Here is a 16,406-nt window from a genome sequence, read left to right as displayed (position 1 = left end):
AGAAGGAGGTACAGTAATAGGATAATTACCATATTGAAATCAAATCTGATGCTTTAAAATTTTTATTTGGTGTGTGTTGGAAGAGGGGTAGTCTTATACAGCGAATATATCCCAAACTCTATATTTTAACTGGAAAAGTTGGGGGTCATTTTATACTCCCAGTCGTCTTATATGCCGGAATATACGGTAGATTTGACATCCAATGATCTGAAGTCCATGATATGAAATTGATCATATTGATGAATATTTAGGGCATGAGATAAATGTGTCATCTGCCTCTCTGTTTCTTTCATTTCAGAACAGGATTTTTGGGACCAAGAAACAAACGAATCTTCCTTTTCTTCCGAGGACTGCTTGGCTCCAGTGCGATGATTCTTGTTTATTATGCTTTCCAAGTGATGCCTCTTGCTGACGCCACGGTCATTACTTTCAGCAGTCCAGTTTTTACATCATTGTTTGCTTGGATATTTCTCAAGGAGAAATATAGTCTTTGGGATCTTCTGTTCACCCTTTTTACTATCACTGGAGTGGTCTTGATTGCAAGACCACCTTTTCTGTTTGGAGGCAAAGTTTTGGGAATCGAAGGAACTTACACAGACCACCTCAAAGGGACAATAGCAGCAATTACAAGCGCAATAGCCGCGGCTTCAACTTTTGTTATTCTAAGAAAGGTGGGGAAATCAGTGCATTACTTTTTATCCATTTGGTACTATGCAGTCATTGGGTTAATAGTGTGTGTAATAACCCTTTTTGTAATGGATGCCTGGACTTTACCCAACTGTGGTATAGATAGATGGCTTCTGATATTAATTGGACTTCTGGGTCTCGGTGGTCAAATATTTCTAACCAAAGCATTACAAATCGAGAACGCAGGTCCTGTGGCTATAATGAAAACAATGGATGTGGTGTTTGCTTTTATTCTTCAAATCCTTTTTCTCGATCATTTACCAACCTGGTGGACTGTAGGAGGCGCCCTTTGTGTTGTCGCTAGCAGTTCCGGCACAGTCATTCGGAAGTGGTACCAGAAGTCCAAAAAAAGTACTGTAAATGAAATTTAAGAAGCTTGAACCTGTTTCATATCTTAAAACACAACAAAAGATCTTAAATATTTATTTTAAATAATGCACTTACTGTCCCATGTTTCTTCACAATCACATTTACTTATCAGAGCAGGAGTAGATACCATAACTCACTGCTTTGTATATGTGCCTTACTCCAAGAAGCATTTGACAAACCTTTCTGTAACAAGAACAATGTCTTCTAAGAGGGATTGATTGAATATGGTGTGGAGATCTACTGCTCAGTGTAAAAGTGCAAAACAAAATCTATTCTGCATCCTTGCATTTTTGAGTGCATCTAAAGTAGTAATTTGGGTCCTAGCCATAATTTCCGATGCCGTGCATCTCTATTGTGTATGTCTCTCTAGTGCTAGTTCCTCAAAACCAGTTTAAACGTTGATGGGAAGTGTATAGAAGAAAGAAGGGTCAAACTTAACTTAGTGGTCTTCTTTCTCTACCTCAATTTTAACTTGAAAGGCTAGCTAAAAGAATAATAATAATAATAAATAAACATTTATTTATACCCCGCCCTATCTCCCTGAAGGGACTCAGAAGTAAAAGCTTAACTTCTGCTCTTTTCTGCACAATTTGTAAGTACCTGGGATTCTCACAGCTTATTTTCAAAGAGAAGCCCAAATAATAATAAATAATAATGAATGTATTGTCGAAGTCCTTCATAGCCGGAATCACTGGGTTGTTGTAGGCTTTTTCAAGCTATATGGCCATGGTCTAGAGGCATTCTCTCCTGACGTTTCGCCTGCATCTATGGCACTACCTCTGAGGATGCTTGCCATAGATGCAGGCGAAATGTCAGGAGAGAATGCCTCTAGACCATGGCCATATAGCCCCAAAAAAACCCAGAACAACCTAAATAATAATAAACTTTATTTATTACTCCGCCACCATGTCCCCAGTGGGGACTCGGAGCGACTTACATGAGGCCAAGCCCAAATGACAATTACAATAAAGAAAAACCAAAAACACAAACCCAAAACGCGAACAATAAACAATAACATCATAGTTACATAAAACATATGAATACATAACAATATAAAAAAATGCACAGGCTCAATAATAATGGGTGGGCTACATGTAGTGATTAAAAGGACAAACTGATTAAAACTAATTAAAACGAATACCATTTCACGTTGGAAATAGAAACATCAGTGAAGTGTTCTCTACCATTTTCCACTTCCATACAATCTGTGAAGTGTCTGTTGTATTGATAATGATATTAGCATTGATCCAAAGACTTGTTGGACCGAACTGTGCCTGGTTCATATTTTAATGCAATCCCATTTTAATGCGATCAAGCTTGTACCAGTACAAACTAAATATAAACGGAGTATATTTAGTTTGTACTGTTACAAGCAATGAGGCAGGATCATTTAGGGCGGTTCCACACAGCGGAAAAATTAACCATTGTTCTAAAACCACATTGTGATACAGGTACAAACACTTTAAAAATATAAAATAGAATTGTACTGTGTGCTATATAAAGTTATTCACTTTAAAACCATCTACTTTAACCATTTTTGTCAAAACTTTTGATACAAGTACATCAGATACAAAGCTTTCTTTCTCTACAAATTACGGGAAGGGGGTTCAAGGGTTTTTCTCCCCCTTTGAGCCTTGAAAGAAAAGTCTTTATTTAAAACTATATATTGGTTTTGATAGTTGTTTTTCTATATTTTGTATTTGTAGTGATGAAATATTTATACCTCTTTTTTAAAGATGTTGTTCCTGAATAGACAGAGCAAAAGCCACATTGGCTATTAATTTTTATTTGCTACAGTTCTAGCAAAGGACATTGTGGGTGAAATCCCACAATATTCATCTGTCAACGGAACACACTAGGGCTGGATCTACACTGCCATATAAAATCTAGATTATCTGTTTTGAACTGGATTATATCGCAGTGTAGACTCATATAATCCAGTTCAAAGCAGATAATGTGGATTACCTGCTTTTATCTAGATTATATGGTAGTGTGGAACCAGCCTGAGTTCGCCTCTTTCCTAAAGCTTCTTTAACCTCCCCACAAAATTTGCTCTGGGATCTGGAGGACCCTCCAGAATAGATTGAGAAAGTCGAGGGTGTAGGAGAAGAAGCAGGAGGAATCTCACTTTGTCAATGGACATCTGGTTATACATCTTCAAATCGAGTCCAGTTCTTCTCAATGCAGTTTTGTTTAAGACTGTGCAAAATGTTCTTATTTTGCTATGCAATTAAAGCAGCAATTTCCTTATCAGTTATGCTAGAGTTTTGGATTTTGGGTTAAACCCAATGGTATGAACCAGGAGCTGAAACTTTCCAAAGACAAGAAACAAGTTTTTACTCTGAGAGTACAGCAATATTGTTCTGCTTATCAATTTAAATCCAAGTGTTTGGTCAGAATTGCTTGAGCATTGTGTGGGAGGGGGTTGCCAACCTGCCATGATAATATAGAGAAATAAGTATGTTGTTTATAGCAACAACAAAACCTAATGGAGATTCCATTACAAACCATACCTTTGAAGTGTTTTGTTATGGAATTTCTATTCAAACAAATGGATACCTATTAGGCTACTCAATTTCACTAAGGTCCTTTCTATATTGCCATATAATCTATATTATCAGAGCAGGGAATCCACATTATCTGCTTTGAACTGGATTATATGAGTCTACACTGGCATATAATCCAGTTCAAAGCAGATAATCTGTATTTTATATGGAAGTGTAGAAGGGACGTAAGAGTTGCTCAGCGTTTGGTATGGAATGGATGCTGTATTATATGTGCTTTTGTTGTGACAAACTTGTGTGCAACATAATGTATTTAACTGCACAATGTACACACACACACACACACAGTAGAACTTGGATAAATTTATTTTTTAAATCAAATAACTTGTGGATTTATTTTATTTTATTTTATTTTATTTTGCATGTCAGGAGCGACTTGAGATACTGCAAGTTGCTTCTGGCGTGAGAGAAGTGGCTATCTGCAAGGACGTTGCCCAGGGGATGCCCGGATGTTTTGATGTTTTACCATCCTTGTGGGAGGCTTCTCTCATGTCCCCGCATGGGGAGCTGGAGCTGACAGAGAGAGCTCATCCACACTCTTTCCGGATTCGAACCTCCAACCTGTCAGTCTTCAGTCCTGCTGGCAAAATGGTTTAACCCATTCCACTACTGGGAGCTCCTTACTTGTGGATTAGTTGTACACACATTTGATTGTGTGCTGTTTTATATTTATGATTGTTTCATGAAGACAGCAGATCTGTTGACAAATTGGTCAGTCAATCCATAGATCTTATTATAAAGTTAAATACATTATTATTTCTTTGTTGTTGCTCAATGTTTTCTCGGCTGCATTATTATTTAGCATTTACGTGATCCAAGGTTAGTTCCTGTGTCTAGATTAGATGGGTGCATTTGTCACCACTTAAAAGAATAGATTAGTGTACAGAAGATATAATCTGCCAGTAATTGTATTTATAAAAGCCAACATAAAACACAGCTTTATTTTCAGGTTGTTTGATGCTAAATATATTAGGCAGTTTTGATACCATAGGAAGAATATACCATGTCAACATCAATGTGAGAGCATTCGTGAATTCATATGTCAATCTCACAAGAGCGTGGATCACCGTGGTCAGATCAGGCTTGCCAAGGTACGGGTGCAGCTGGCGCACAAGTGTTAATTGTGCAAAAATCTCTCCCAGCCACTGCGAGACCTGGGTTCCAGGCTCAGCGGTGAGTCCAGGATCACTCCCAAGCTGCGAACCTGCGTCTTCAGGGGGAGCGTCACCCCATCCAACGCAGGGGTTCCCATTTTGTGCTCCTGAACGAAATGAAATGAATGAATGAAACAGGAGAAACGGGTACCGCACACACCGCTAGTATCTGGGTTCATGTGTGGCGCCATCATTTGTGTTATTGCTTCCTCTTGCAGTGATCTGGCTTATGCTAATGCAAGAATATATAGCATCGGGCATACATTTTTATTAATTATTCCACCTTCAAATGTTCTCATTATATGCAGTACAGAGCAGGAATATTTCTTTTATAACTTTTGAAGTCGTACCTTGTTTCAGACCTAAACCATTTTGACCTATCTTCTAATGCAGTGTAACGGTAGAAAAAATTGTTGAAATTAGGGTTCAAAAAATAACTAAAATCTTAATATGGTACTTAATTTTAAACTGAGGCATTATAGTTATTTTACAGTCAAAACACTCATTAAAATTGCTCTTTAATTAAGAATGTTCTTCACAGGCCTGTCATTTAGGTGACTGGGCTTTTCAAGTTAAGGTGTTACAAGGAATGTGTGGGTTTTGCAGACTTGCCTCCTTCCCCCATTTAAGTAATATTTAGTTAAAGGAATAACATGATGTGATGTTGGCCAGGTTCACACATGGACAAGCAGGAATTGTACTGCTGAAGACAAGCAAGCTAGTGTATTGGCTTTTCCTCCCTAGTCATGCCTAGACACCAAGGAGGGGTGGGAGCGGTAGCTACACAAATCAAGACGTTTTCTTCTGTGGTTTGTTTAATGTGACATCTGAAACCCTATCGGCACCTGGTTCTCTGGTATGTCTCACCATTGACAACCACAGAAATAACCCATGATTTGTTCAGTATAGAGGGATCCAACCACTACAAGGTTCATATCATGCCAAAAATGGAATCATAGAATCATAGAGTTGGAAGAGACCTTCCAGTCCAACCTCCTGCCAAGAAGCAGGAAAATTGCATTCAAAGCACCCCTGACAGATGGCCATCTAGCCTCTGTTTAAAAGCTCCCAAAGAAGGAGCCTCCACCGTGCTCTGGGGCAGAGAGTTCCACTGCTGAACAGCTCTCACAGTCAGGAAGTTCTTCCACATATTCAGGTGGAATCTCCTTTCTTGTTTGAAGCCATTGTTCAGCGTCCTAGTCTCCAGGGAAGCAGAAAACAAGCTTGCTCCCTCCTCCCTATGACTTCCTCTCACGTATTTATACATGGCTATCATATCCCCTCTCAACCTTCTCTTCTTCGGGCTAAACATGCCCAGCTCTTTAAGCCACTCATAGGGCTTGCTCTCCAGACCTTTGATCATTTTAGTCGCCCTCCTCTGGACATATTCCAGCTTGTCAATTGTGGTGCCCAGAATAGGACACAGTATTCCATGTGTGGTCTGACCAAGGCAGAAAAGAAGGGTAGCATGACTTCCTTGGATCTAGACACTAAACTCCTATTGATGCAGGCCAAAATCCCATTGGCTTTTTTTGCCGCCGCATCACATTGTTGGCTCATGTTTAACTTGTTGTCCACGAGCACCTACTGCTCTTGATTCACGCGTCCCCCATTCTTTATCTTTGCAATTCATTTTTTCTGCCTAAGTAGCGCAGAATATACCGTATATACTCGAGTATAAGCTGGCCCAAATATAAGCTGAGGCACCTAAATTTACCACAAAAACCTGAGAAAATGTATTGACTCGAGTATAAGCCGAGGATGGGAAATGCAGCAGTTACTGGTAAATTTCAAAATAAAAATAGATACCAATAAAATTAGATTAATTGAGGCATCAGTAGGTTAAATGTTTTTGAATATCTACATAAAACTGTAATTTAAGATAAGACTGCCCAACTCTCATTAAACGATTATTCTAACCTTCTTCAATGTAAATGTGCTGACGTATCTTTCCAATAATAATAAAGAGAGTAAAATAATGGAAATGTAATAATAATAATAATAATAATAATAGAGTAAAATAGTGGAAATATAATAATAATAATAATAATAATAATAATAATAGAGTAAAATAATGGAAATGTAATAATACCAATAATAATGAAAAAATAAAATAATAAAGGTAATAACAATAGAGTAAAATAATGTAAATGTAATAATAATAAATAGAGTAAAATAATAACTTCAATAAAAATAATACTAATAACAGTGTAAAATAATAAATAACATTGACTTGAGGATAAGCTGAGGGGAGCTTTTTCAGGCTAAAAAAGGGGTCGAAAAACTAGGCTTATACTCGAGTATATACAGTATTTAATTTGTTCTTACAACTCATAAAGCTACCTGTTGATAGGACAGATGTCCAGACAGGATCAGGAGGGACAGGGAAAAAAACCTGAACATTCTCATTGTTTATTTTGGATTTTTTTCGTATCAGGAGTGATTTGAGAAACAGCAAGTCGCTTCTGGTGTGAGAGAATTGACCATCTGCCCAGGGGACGCCCAGATATTTTGATGTTATACCATCCTTGTGGGAGGCTTCTCTCATGTCCCTGCATGGGGAACTGGAACTGAAAGAGGGAGCTCATCTGCGCTTTCCATGGATTCGAACCTGCGACCTATCGGTCTTCAGTCCTGTCGGCACAAGGGTTTAACCCACTGCGCCTCCGGGGGCTTATTTTGGATAATCGTATCATATTAAAAAGTCACAATCACCACTACCATCCCTTTGCTTTGAACCAGAGAGCTAAATTTATAGCCAATCCCCAGGGTTATTTAAGGATTCTGAACCTGTGCAGAGTTACATTTAGAATTTCATACAGCTAGACAGGAGTTTTGGCAGGGTGATTACTCCCACTGTCAGTGTACATACAAAGAAATGTGACATCTGTCTCCCTTCTTGCTCAGCTTCTTTTTGGTGCAGCAGTAGCAGCATGAAGGTCATTTAATTCTAGGTTTTGTGAGTCAGGCCTTTTTCTTTATATTTGCATTTTGTCTTCATTTGTCATATTTTCATATATCATGTGCTTTTGTTTTTTGCTGATGGCCAGCACGGCTAAAGTGGGGGTTAATATGTATCGGAGGAGCAATGTATTGATCTGCAATGGTTTGCTATTGTTAACTGCCATCAAGACAACTTAGACTTTGGGCAATCCTATGAATAATTCCGAGCACAATTCAAAGTGCTGGTTTTGACCTACAAAACCCTATATGGTTCCGGCCCAGCGTATCTGTCCGAACGCATCTCCTTCTACGTCTCGCCTCGGAGTTTAAGATCTTCTGGGGAGGTACTGCTCTCGGCCCCACCTCTATCACAAGTGAGATTGGTGGGGACGAGGAGCAGGGCCTTCTCGGTGGTGGCCCCTCACCTGTGGAACTCACTCCCCTGGGAAATTAGATCATCGACATCCCTCCTCTCCTTTAGAAGAAATTAAAAACATGGATTTGGGACCAGGCCTTCGGCTAATCTGGTGGATAGATAAGGGACAAGCGACGACTAGAATTGATGGATTGGACATCGTGGAATTTGAATTTACAGACTCTGAGCTGGTAAATGTTGAGCACTAGATTGTTTTTAGGGATTGTGATGTATAATGGATTGTTTTAATTGTTTTAATTACTGTTTATATGTTTTATTTTTTACCTTGTTGTTGTGCTGGCATCGAATTGTACCTTTTTGTAAGCCCTTCTCAACCCCCTCGGGGGTTGAGAAGGGCGGGGTAGAAGTGCGAAAAATAAATAATAAATAATAAATAAATAAAAGACCTCTCAAGTCAACCTAACATCAACAGCCATGCTCAGCTCCTGCAGACTCAGGGGGGAAGTGGCTTCCTTATTGAGTGTATCTGTTTGGAATTCATTAATCCTCTTTTCCTACTGCATTAAATCTTACCAAACATTGATGTCTTTTCTACTGAGTCTTGTCTTCTCATAAGTTTAATAATCTTGGCTCGATTTAATGTAGGAGCCTGTACAGGCAGTTCCCAAATTACAAACAAGATAAGTTCTATAGGTTTGTTCTTAAGTTCAATTTGTATGTAAGTCACAACAGGTATATAACTGAGGGTTGTTGCACACCAAGGCTGGGGTTGGCACCTTTGAACCCGTAAACACATCAATGTTCTTTATAGCAAAGCTGTTTATTGAGGATTAATATAGCTATAGCCAAAAATGTAAAAAGCATTCAAAAAAGTAATAAAGAAATGTCCACAAAACAGTCATGGTTACACATGAAAATCAAATGTTGAACTCACTAAAGAGTGTAGATTCACAGGCCCTATATTTATTCAGAAAGCCATAGCAAAAGCATTCAGTTTCTCTTGGGAAACCTCTCCTTAACCCCTTTTTTCTCTTAAAGTTTTGTTGTTGTTGTTGTTGTTGTTGTTTGAAATACAACAAGATGAGTCCACAGCAAACAAGATCACTCTGCTGGCCCTTGTATTGGATCACATGTCGGACACTTCCCAAGTGTCTAAGACTGTGAGATGTATCGGTGAATAATGCATGTAGATCCCAGTCAGGTGGCCTTTTGCAGCTGGCAGATGGTAATCTTTTCAGCACCGATTGTGTTTAAGTGCAGGCCAACGTCTTTAGGCACTGCACCCAGTGTGCCGATCACCACTGGAAACACCTTTACTGGTTTGTGCCAGAGTCTTTGCAGTTCGATCTTTAAATCCTCATATCGTGTCATCTTTTCCAGTTGTTTCTCTTCAATCCTGCTGTCACCTGGGATTGCAAAATTGACAATCCATACTTTGTTTTGTAACACGATCGTGAGATCAGGAATTATTATTATTATTATTATTATTATTATTATTATTATTATATGATGAAAGCAATGAGGAACAGACATGTATAACCCAGGAACTTCAACCCATTGTTCCCAGGCACAAGTACAGGACCAAACCTGTCTGGACAGATGGCCATGCAGCCTCTGAAAGATAATGATAATGATGAAGTATCTGTTCCTGTTTAATAGTGTAGTCTTGACTTTGAAAGTAGCGGTCCTACTCCACAACTTTTGTGTATCACAAGCATGTATGTTAAGCATGAGGATGAAGTTTCCCTTGCCAGGACAAGGTTTCATCCTCTAGTCAACTTTCGCCATCTTTTCAGGATAAAAGCAATGAGGAACAGATATGTATGAGCCAGGAACAAAACCCGTACGAATGATGAGCATATGTGCATCTGCACATTTGAAGGTTTTTTTAAAAAAAATGCTGAATTTTTCAGCAGATGTCTTGCAGCAGCCATCTTGCGGGCTTCGAAATCCCGTAACAAAGCAGCAAGACTGGACGTCACAGGCAGAAATCCCAGAACCAACACATCTGTGTGCAGACCTGCTCTCAGGTCCTAGGTTGTTTTGCCTGTCATGGAAAACCCGTGATTTGGTGCTGTCTGGAAGCACCCTGAGATGGGGACCACCAACCTGTGCTTAGAGCACTCTAGTTTGTTTTGAGAGTAAGCTTAGAGTACATGTTTCCTCCTCAACACTAGTGTTCATTTTGAGTCACATAGCAGAAGTAATTTCTAGTAGCCACAGGAGCTAAGATTTGGCTTTGAGTGTGTGTTGAGGGGGGAGTGTGGGCTCTGGCTTTTTTGGTTCCTATTGTTTATTTTCTGCACATCACATCCCCCATGTGTGGCACTCTATCTGAAAGAGTTCAATATTTTAGATCCTTATTAGCTGATGAGTTCAGTCCTGTGCATGTTTACTTTGAGAGGTTCCGTTATATATAATACATGCTAAGCTGTAATTATCCCACAAGTCTACCACATATGCAGTACCATATGGGGCTTATTACAAGCTCATCAGCACTTAAGTGATCAACATTCCTTATTTTCCTTTATGGGAGTGAAAATATTATCAGTTAATCACATTTTAATGTTTCTTATGTACAAAGCTTAAGTAGATTTGAACAGTATTTCTCTCTCTCCCTCCCCTTTCCAAATTTTCAACCCAGGAATTGCTTGAGTTTTCCAAACGAATTATGTGTGGGGGGGTTTTTTTGTCCCTTTTCTCTGCCTAATATAATTGAGAGGCTGTGTACCTTTATTAAGAGACAGAGGACCTCTGTAGTCTATTTAAGCAGTTTAGCAAGGAGTTATTTCATTTTTCTCTTTCCCAGGCCTTTTTAGCCAATCAGAAACTATTACCGGTATCTACTATTACCTGGGCCTCTTTTTATGACCTATAGTACTATTTACAGATATTGAGCAACAGTCCATTTACTACTAACTGGTCAAACAAGGAAACTGTAATCTCATTTGATGAGAAGTGTGGTAGACAGTTTGCCATCTCTTTGCAATAAGATCTTGGGGGGGGGGGGTTGTTTTTTTTTGTATTGTTTTGTTTTGTTTTTGTTTTTAATAGACCTATCATGCAAGGCCAACAACCATACACGGAAACTAGCTTCACTTCTTGATATCTTTGGAATATACCTAACACTCATATACGAGGGGTATTTTTTAAGTAAGGTCCGTTTTGTTGTAGACACTAGTAGTTCGCGCGCATACCGCAACGAGCGTGTGTGTTGTGTTCAGATGTGCCAACAGGAACCTGCCTGCTGCAGAAATTCATCAACAGATTTGTGAAGTGTACGGTGATACTGTTATGAGTGAAAGCAAAGTGCGTAAGTGGGTATGACAATTCAAAGATGTCCGTGACAACGTCCATGATGAGGACCGCTCCGGTCGCCCTTCTTTGATTACAGACGATTTGGTGGCTTCAGTTGAAGCGAGGATTTATGAAGAGGGTATTTTAAAATTGGTTCAGAGTTATGATAAGTGTTTGAACAAACTTGACAACTATGTCGAAAAATAGAGTGAAGTATGTACTTTGTGAAAATAAATTTACTTTTTTGAAATAAACTTTCGTTGTGAACTTATGTTCCAACGGACCTTACTTAAAAAATGCCCCTCGTACTATACCTAACACGCATATACTGTTATATTGCTAGCTAAAGATTTGCTAAGGTATTATGTGCTGAAAGCTTCAGAGCTCAAATGACTGTCTCAAGGATGCATTCCTGTATTTTGTAAAACCAAGGAATTAAATCAGATGTCCCTTGCACTTTTTTTCATAGACTCTGTATTGCAGATTGTTATGCTACTTTTTGCACTTTTAAAGGATTTTGTAGTAGATGGAATTATATTTTTGAAAGATGAACTATTAAAATTCCTGGATCTTCAATGATAAAGAATACTGTCATAAGAGGTTTGTATGATTTCATACATTTTAATAAATACGAAGAAAAATCAACAGTGTGTTTTCATTTTATTAATGGTATAATCAATAACATAATCAAGATTGAAAAAATAGAAGAATACTAAACAATGGCATCAAGGTTTCTAATCACTTCTATTTCTGATTCAATTTAGTGCTTTGTTTTTCATTTTCTTTAGCAAGGTTCAACCATTTTTCTTCAATTAAGGAATATGACAACTATTTCAATCTATAATATTCTTGAACCTGCATGTCTTTGCATCTCACTGTCTGGATCACCAGTCTCAATGTGTCTTTCTAGAGACTAAAAATATAATCATCCCATCTTCCAAATATTGTGGAACTACAGCTTCCTGCATCCATTCCATATACTATTGGCTATGTTGCCTGGGGCTGCTATGAGCTGTAGTCCAGCAACTTCAAGAGTACTGCGTGGCTTACTGCCGTGCTATGGTTGATAATGTTGAAAACCACTGTTAGGTCCAATATAACCTAACAGGTTGTGGTGCAGCGGGTTGGGAGTCAGCTGCATTAAATCACTACTGACCAAAAGGTCATGAGTTCGAAGCCAGCCCGGGTCGGAGTAAGCTCCTGACTATTTGTCTAGCTTGCTGTCGATCTTTGCAGCCCGAAAGACAATTGCGTCTGTCAAGTAGGAAATTTAGGTACCGCTTATGCGGGGAGGCTTATTTAACTAATTTATGATGTCATAAAACTCTCCAGCAGCGTGCAAAAGAATGAGGAAGTACTGCATCGGTGCCATGAGTAAACGGTGAAGCGACAGCTCCCCCAGTGGCCGGAATTCAAAAAGCATACCCTCTAATGCAGTGGTTCTCAACCTGGGGTCCCCAGATGTTCTTGGCCTTCAACTCTCAGAAATCCTAACAGCTGGTAAACTGGCTGGGAGTTGTAGGCCCTTAAAACTTCTGGGGACCCCAGGTTGAGAACCACTGACTAATGAATAGTAAGGTGCTGAGCTTTTCTGGTATCTACTATTTCCAGTGTCTACAATTCAAGGGAGGGAGCCCCCAGTGGCACAGTGGGTTAAATCGCAGAGCTACTGAACTTGTTGACCGAAAGTTTCAAATCCAGGGAGCGGGGTGAGCTCCCGCTGTTAGCCCCAGCTTCTGCCAACCTAGCAGTTTGAAAACATGCAAATGTGAGTAAATCAATAGGTACTGCCTTGGTGGTAAGGTAATGACGCTCCATGCAGTCATGCTGGCCACATGACCTTGGAGCTGTCTACGGACAATGCCGGCTCTTCAGCTTAGAAATGGAGATGAGCACCAACCTCCAGAGTTGGACACGACTGGACTTAATGTTAGGGGAAAACCTTTACCTTACCTTTTAAAATACTGAAGCAATAACTTTTTGATTACAAGTATAAAATGTAGACCAAATTAGGTTACTTTTTGGTAAAGGATTTTGCAGACACACTTCTAGAGTAATGTAAACAAATATCTGAAGATGATCCGACAGCAGGGGAAACAATTGCTTCATAACAATTGCTTCATAACTAGCAGATATGATGGACAGGCAGTGAGATCCTATATCACTATAGCATAAATATCAATCAGCAGAATTTTGTTGCACTACTAATATATTAAGCATCTCTTTTCAGGAATTTCAAAATGCTCCGAAATTGTCCACATGGCTTAGATAGTGACACGGTTGTTTTCAGGGTACCTAACCATTGTTTCATGGGAAAATATTATATTTAAAATTTTGCATAATTATATTTATGTTTAAAATTATATTTAAAATTATATTTAAAATTTTGTACATTAATGTACAAAACATTAATGAACTTCATATTTAGATTTGAGTCCCATCATCAAGATATCCCACTATGTACATATGTGCAAATATAGATATTTTAAAAATCCCGAACACTTCCAGTTCCAATCATTTCAGATAAGGGATGCCCCTTATCCAAAACTTGGTAACCATGAGGTCAGCCAACATAGTCAAACATATGTGGTTAAATGGTCAAGGTACATGGCTGACAAGCCATTGTGCAGTTAGCATTTTACACAGGGCATGTTTAGAAGGAATGGACATTCACATTCTTCACAGTGGCACTACACTATTGAACGTACAATGGTCCCAAATGTGCTACTCTGCACACATTGCTGTGAATTGGATACAGCTTTTGCATCTTGTCCAAACTATTGTTCCACATGTCTAGCACAGCTTATGCCTATGTATGTCAATAAAATGGTGCCAGCTACTCTTAGATCATCAGTTAAGCAGATAAATGGATTTCTTTCCACACAAGTGACCCTAGTCAGCAAGATAAATGAGAACACATTATATAGTATGCTAGCTTTCACTGTCCAACTGAGAATATATTTTACACTAAAGGCAAAGTGATGTGTTGCTGATAATTTAATTTAGCTGGGGATTTACAACAGTTTGTTTTGGTTGAGTAGCTCCCATAGAAGCTCAAAACAATAATGCCAAGAATTATTCATAAGAACTGGCACCTCCAAATTGGGATGTCAGGGGTCAGGTCTCTTTTTCCACTAAATCCCATTGCTTAACATTCCAAAGAAATGATGGAAATTTGGGACAACACTGAAATACATTTAGTTTATGTACTCAAAATGGGATTAATAATAATATTTATACCTGCCTTTTTCTGTCCTTCCGAATTCAGGAGGCTCCTGAAAAACAGATCAGGACAACACTGAAGTACATTTAGTTTATGTATTCTAAATGGGATTAGTAATAATATTTAGATTGGTCTCTTTCTTCTCCTCCTTGCATGACTGAAGCAGCCCCTACCTGAACAATTTATTCTTACAAATCGTGGTACCTACATTTACAGCTTCCGCATGGAAGAGCTAACACTCACAAATGGTATCTCCATGTAAACATTGCTCTTCTGTTCATCCTGAGGATCTTATAATAAGGGACCATGTATAAGCAAGATGTCAGTGAGGGAGACATCAGTGTTATGTGAGCAAGACCCATACACTGATGTGCTTAGATAAGTGTATCAGAACACAAGAGTAATCCTAGTGGGTCAGACAACATTCAGTTCACACAATCGGTAGTAGGCTTGTGCATGGATTCATTTCGGACATTTGCCTTCAGCTTGTTCGGCTTGTTTGGAAGCCCGCAACAGCATGGGCTCATCAACCATTTTTTTAATCTGCTGCAACAGAACAGTGGCTGTTGGAAACCGACCTCATGGGCTATCCTGTCCAACCCCCTGCCAAGAAGCAGGAAAATTGCATTCTAAGCACCCCCGACAGATGGCCATCCAGCCTCTGTTTAAAAGCTTCCAAAGAAGGAGCCTCCACCACACTCTGAGACAGAGTTCCACTGCTGAATGGCTCTCACAGTCATGAAGTTCTTCCTAGTGTTCAGATGGAATCTCCTTTCTTGTAGTTTGAAGCCATTGTAAATACTTCTTCACAGGGGAGTTGCTCTAAGTCAGGGTTCTCAACCTGGGGTCCCCAGATGTTTTTGGCCTTCAACTCCCAAAAATCCTAACAGCTGGAAAACTGGTTTTGATTTCTGGAGTTGTAAGCCAAAAACATCTGGGGACCCCAGGTTGAGAACCACTGCTCTAAGTTCTTGATTGTTTTGCTTCCTTGTTTCTGCAACTGGTTCACTGAAGGCTCTGGGATTAGTGGTCTTATATAAGACAGATCCTTGGATGGCTTCAAACTAGTGTGCTGGTCATTTTATTCATTCTGCTGAGTGCCACATTTACTGTCTGTCCCCAAGTTTTGTCCTTATGGTGCGATTACCACTATGCTCAACCGTCACACTGAAGATTTATTACATGTAGTAGAAGCTACATTTGAAAAAGCATGGATAACAAGATAAGTTTCCACTGTTCAGTGTAATAATGTAGTTAAAGACCTGGACAATTGTGAAATCATAGAGCTAGAAAAGACCACAAGGGCCATCCAGTCCAACCCCCACCTCAATAGGAAATCTTTCAAATATTTAAACATGGTTTTCATGTTTCCCCGAACCTTCTCCTCTCCAGGCCATGCGCACCATTGTCCTTCCACACAGCCACATTCCTAGAATATAATGGCAGAAAATCCTACAATATCTGCTCTGAACTGGGTTATCTGAGTCCACACTGCCATATATTCCAGAAAATGTGAGATTTTAACCACCTGTGTGGAAGGGGCCCCAGATCTTCTCTGGACATGCTCCAATTTGCCAATATCCTTCTTGAATTGTGGTGTCCCAGAATTGGACACAGTATGCCAAGTGAGGTCTGACCAAAGCAGAACAGAGTGGGACTATTACTTCCTTTGAACTAGACCCTATATTCCTATTGATGCATCCTATAGTTGAAAACATAGTAAAACAGAGGTCAAGTTACCACTTAAAGAAGCAAACAAAATAAACCTGTTTCACTTGGATTCACATTATAAG

General features: G+C 39.2%; 1 protein-coding gene across 1 annotated transcript in view; it reads left to right on the top strand.

Moving 5' to 3' along the window:
• SLC35G1 (solute carrier family 35 member G1) overlaps positions 1-1,561 on the top strand; it is a 30,486-nt gene extending 28,925 nt beyond the window's left edge. Inside the window, exon 3 of the mRNA XM_060766830.2 lies at positions 299-1,561. Coding sequence (XP_060622813.2) covers positions 299-1,058 — 760 coding nt within the window. The 3' untranslated portion in view covers positions 1,059-1,561. The remainder of the gene's footprint in view (positions 1-298) is intronic.
• The last annotated feature ends 14,845 nt before the right edge of the window (positions 1,562-16,406 follow it).

This window comes from Anolis sagrei, chromosome 3 (assembly GCF_037176765.1).
Source record: "Anolis sagrei isolate rAnoSag1 chromosome 3, rAnoSag1.mat, whole genome shotgun sequence".
NCBI lineage: Eukaryota > Metazoa > Chordata > Lepidosauria > Squamata > Dactyloidae > Anolis > Anolis sagrei.
This window is presented reverse-complemented; position numbering and strand designations above follow the sequence as displayed.